This window comes from Solanum stenotomum, chromosome 1 (assembly GCF_019186545.1).
Source record: "Solanum stenotomum isolate F172 chromosome 1, ASM1918654v1, whole genome shotgun sequence".
Classification (NCBI taxonomy): domain Eukaryota; kingdom Viridiplantae; phylum Streptophyta; class Magnoliopsida; order Solanales; family Solanaceae; genus Solanum; species Solanum stenotomum.
The window spans coordinates 82,232,524-82,234,312 of NC_064282.1; the positions used below are offsets into that span (position 1 = coordinate 82,232,524).

The 1,789-nt window shown below is 38.4% G+C and overlaps 1 protein-coding gene across 1 annotated transcript in view; it reads right to left on the minus strand.

Annotated features, from left to right (window-relative positions):
- Positions 1-1,192, minus strand: part of LOC125857530 (uncharacterized) — an 8,883-nt gene extending 7,691 nt beyond the window's left edge. Inside the window, exon 1 of the mRNA XM_049537136.1 lies at positions 1,118-1,192. Coding sequence (XP_049393093.1) covers positions 1,118-1,192 — 75 coding nt within the window. The remainder of the gene's footprint in view (positions 1-1,117) is intronic.
- Positions 1,193-1,789: the final 597 nt, after the last annotated feature.

Sequence of the window (1,789 nt, forward strand, 5' to 3'; positions counted from 1 at the left end):
GCTTTTAAAAGTAATTAGATGAAATAAAAATACCGACCTCCGGATGTCGCTTTAATTAATAGTAATTAGATGAAATAATAATACCGACCTCGTGAGGTCGGTATTTTAATTACATACTACCGACATTCAGAAGTCGGTATTATAAAATATTTAATTGAGAAAAAATTTCGACCTCAGGAGGTCAGAATTTTTAATGAATTACAATAAAAACCGACCTCTTGATATCGGTATTATTTTCTCAATTAAATATAAAAAATACCGACCTCATGAGGTCGGTATTTTTGTTGTAATTCATTTTTTCTGGGAAAAATTTCGACCTCCAGAGGTCGGAATTTGGTCTTCCCGCTTTATTTTGCATAAAAATCGACTACTTGTAAATTCCGACCTCCAGAGATCGGAAATTACCGACCTCCATTTGAGGTCGGAAATTTTTAGGTCGGTATTCACTGTTTTTTTAGTAGTGAGGACTTCCTACGGCTCGTACTGGTCAGTAGAACCAACTTTAGAAACCCAAAATTCATTCAACTTCCCACGAAACAACTCTATGAGTCGTCATCTGGTCTATGGTCTATAGACCCCTTCCATAGAACCCAAGTTCAAGTTCAAAATTTCACTAAATCTGAGTCACTTCTACAGGTGCTTCCTACGACTCGTAGACTACTCTACGACCTGTCAAGTCTTCTCGTAGACTGAGGCATCAATTTCGTTTCTCTAAATGCACTATATGGATCAGTCCTACAACCTATCACACTTACTTCGACTTCTCATGTCCATTTGTAGATCTCACATCGGAGACTTGTCATTTCCAAAACTTATTCCATGAACCACAATTGCCTTCCTATGACCCGTTGAACTTCCTACGATCCGTAGATAGGCTCGTAATTCACTGCATCAGTGCAAGAAACTGAACTTTTCCTTTTCAATTTGACTTTCCAATTTTTGAGGTGTTACATATCCCCTAGTCATCATATCTTTCCTCCCTAACAACAATTAAAACAATATCTAACTATTCAGACTCAAGTCCTAAAAGCCTAGACATGAAATCTCTGAAAACATACATGATAGGATGCGATACAAGCAGGTCTAACTATTAATTTTGAAATAAAACCTAGCCCACCTGGGCGTCAAACATCCGCTGATGAATCTTGTACCAGAATACAATCTCGCGGAATTTCCCCTTGGTGAACGACATTCCTATCACGAAAACTTTTCCTCCTCTATTGCTCCTTTGCCTTGGGTGCTCCTAGAGGGTTTTTGGAGCAGATCTTATCTATTTCCTCTTTTAAAAAATGGGAGGAAAATAAAAGACAACACATTAATTAGGTTGCTAATTTTCGACGTCTCGCTATAGAGGAACTCAGACTGCTATAGTGGCGTCGCCATAGCAAGGGACCTTCCACTATGGCGAGATGACATTAGCCCAACCCAAAAATAATCTAAGCCAAAATTCGTTATGCTCAAACTTTAGGAATTCCTACCGAACTTTTGGGACTCCGCATGAGGTAGCCCTTCGTAATGACGGATCGGATCGTTACACTAATTAGGTGCACCACTTGGTATTATTCATCACAATTGAATTATCATTCGGGTGTTTCAAGAATGGTGAATGGTAAAACCCAGAAATAATATACACAAATTGGTTATCACTATAATGCCTACTATTGTTAGTTGGTTTATTTGGAAAAGCTGGAATCCTTGCAAGTATGGAGAGCAATTTTATTATTTTTTAAATCAAAATCAAGAATGGACTATTAGTAGGGATGGCAATGGGGAGGGGTGCGGCGAATGC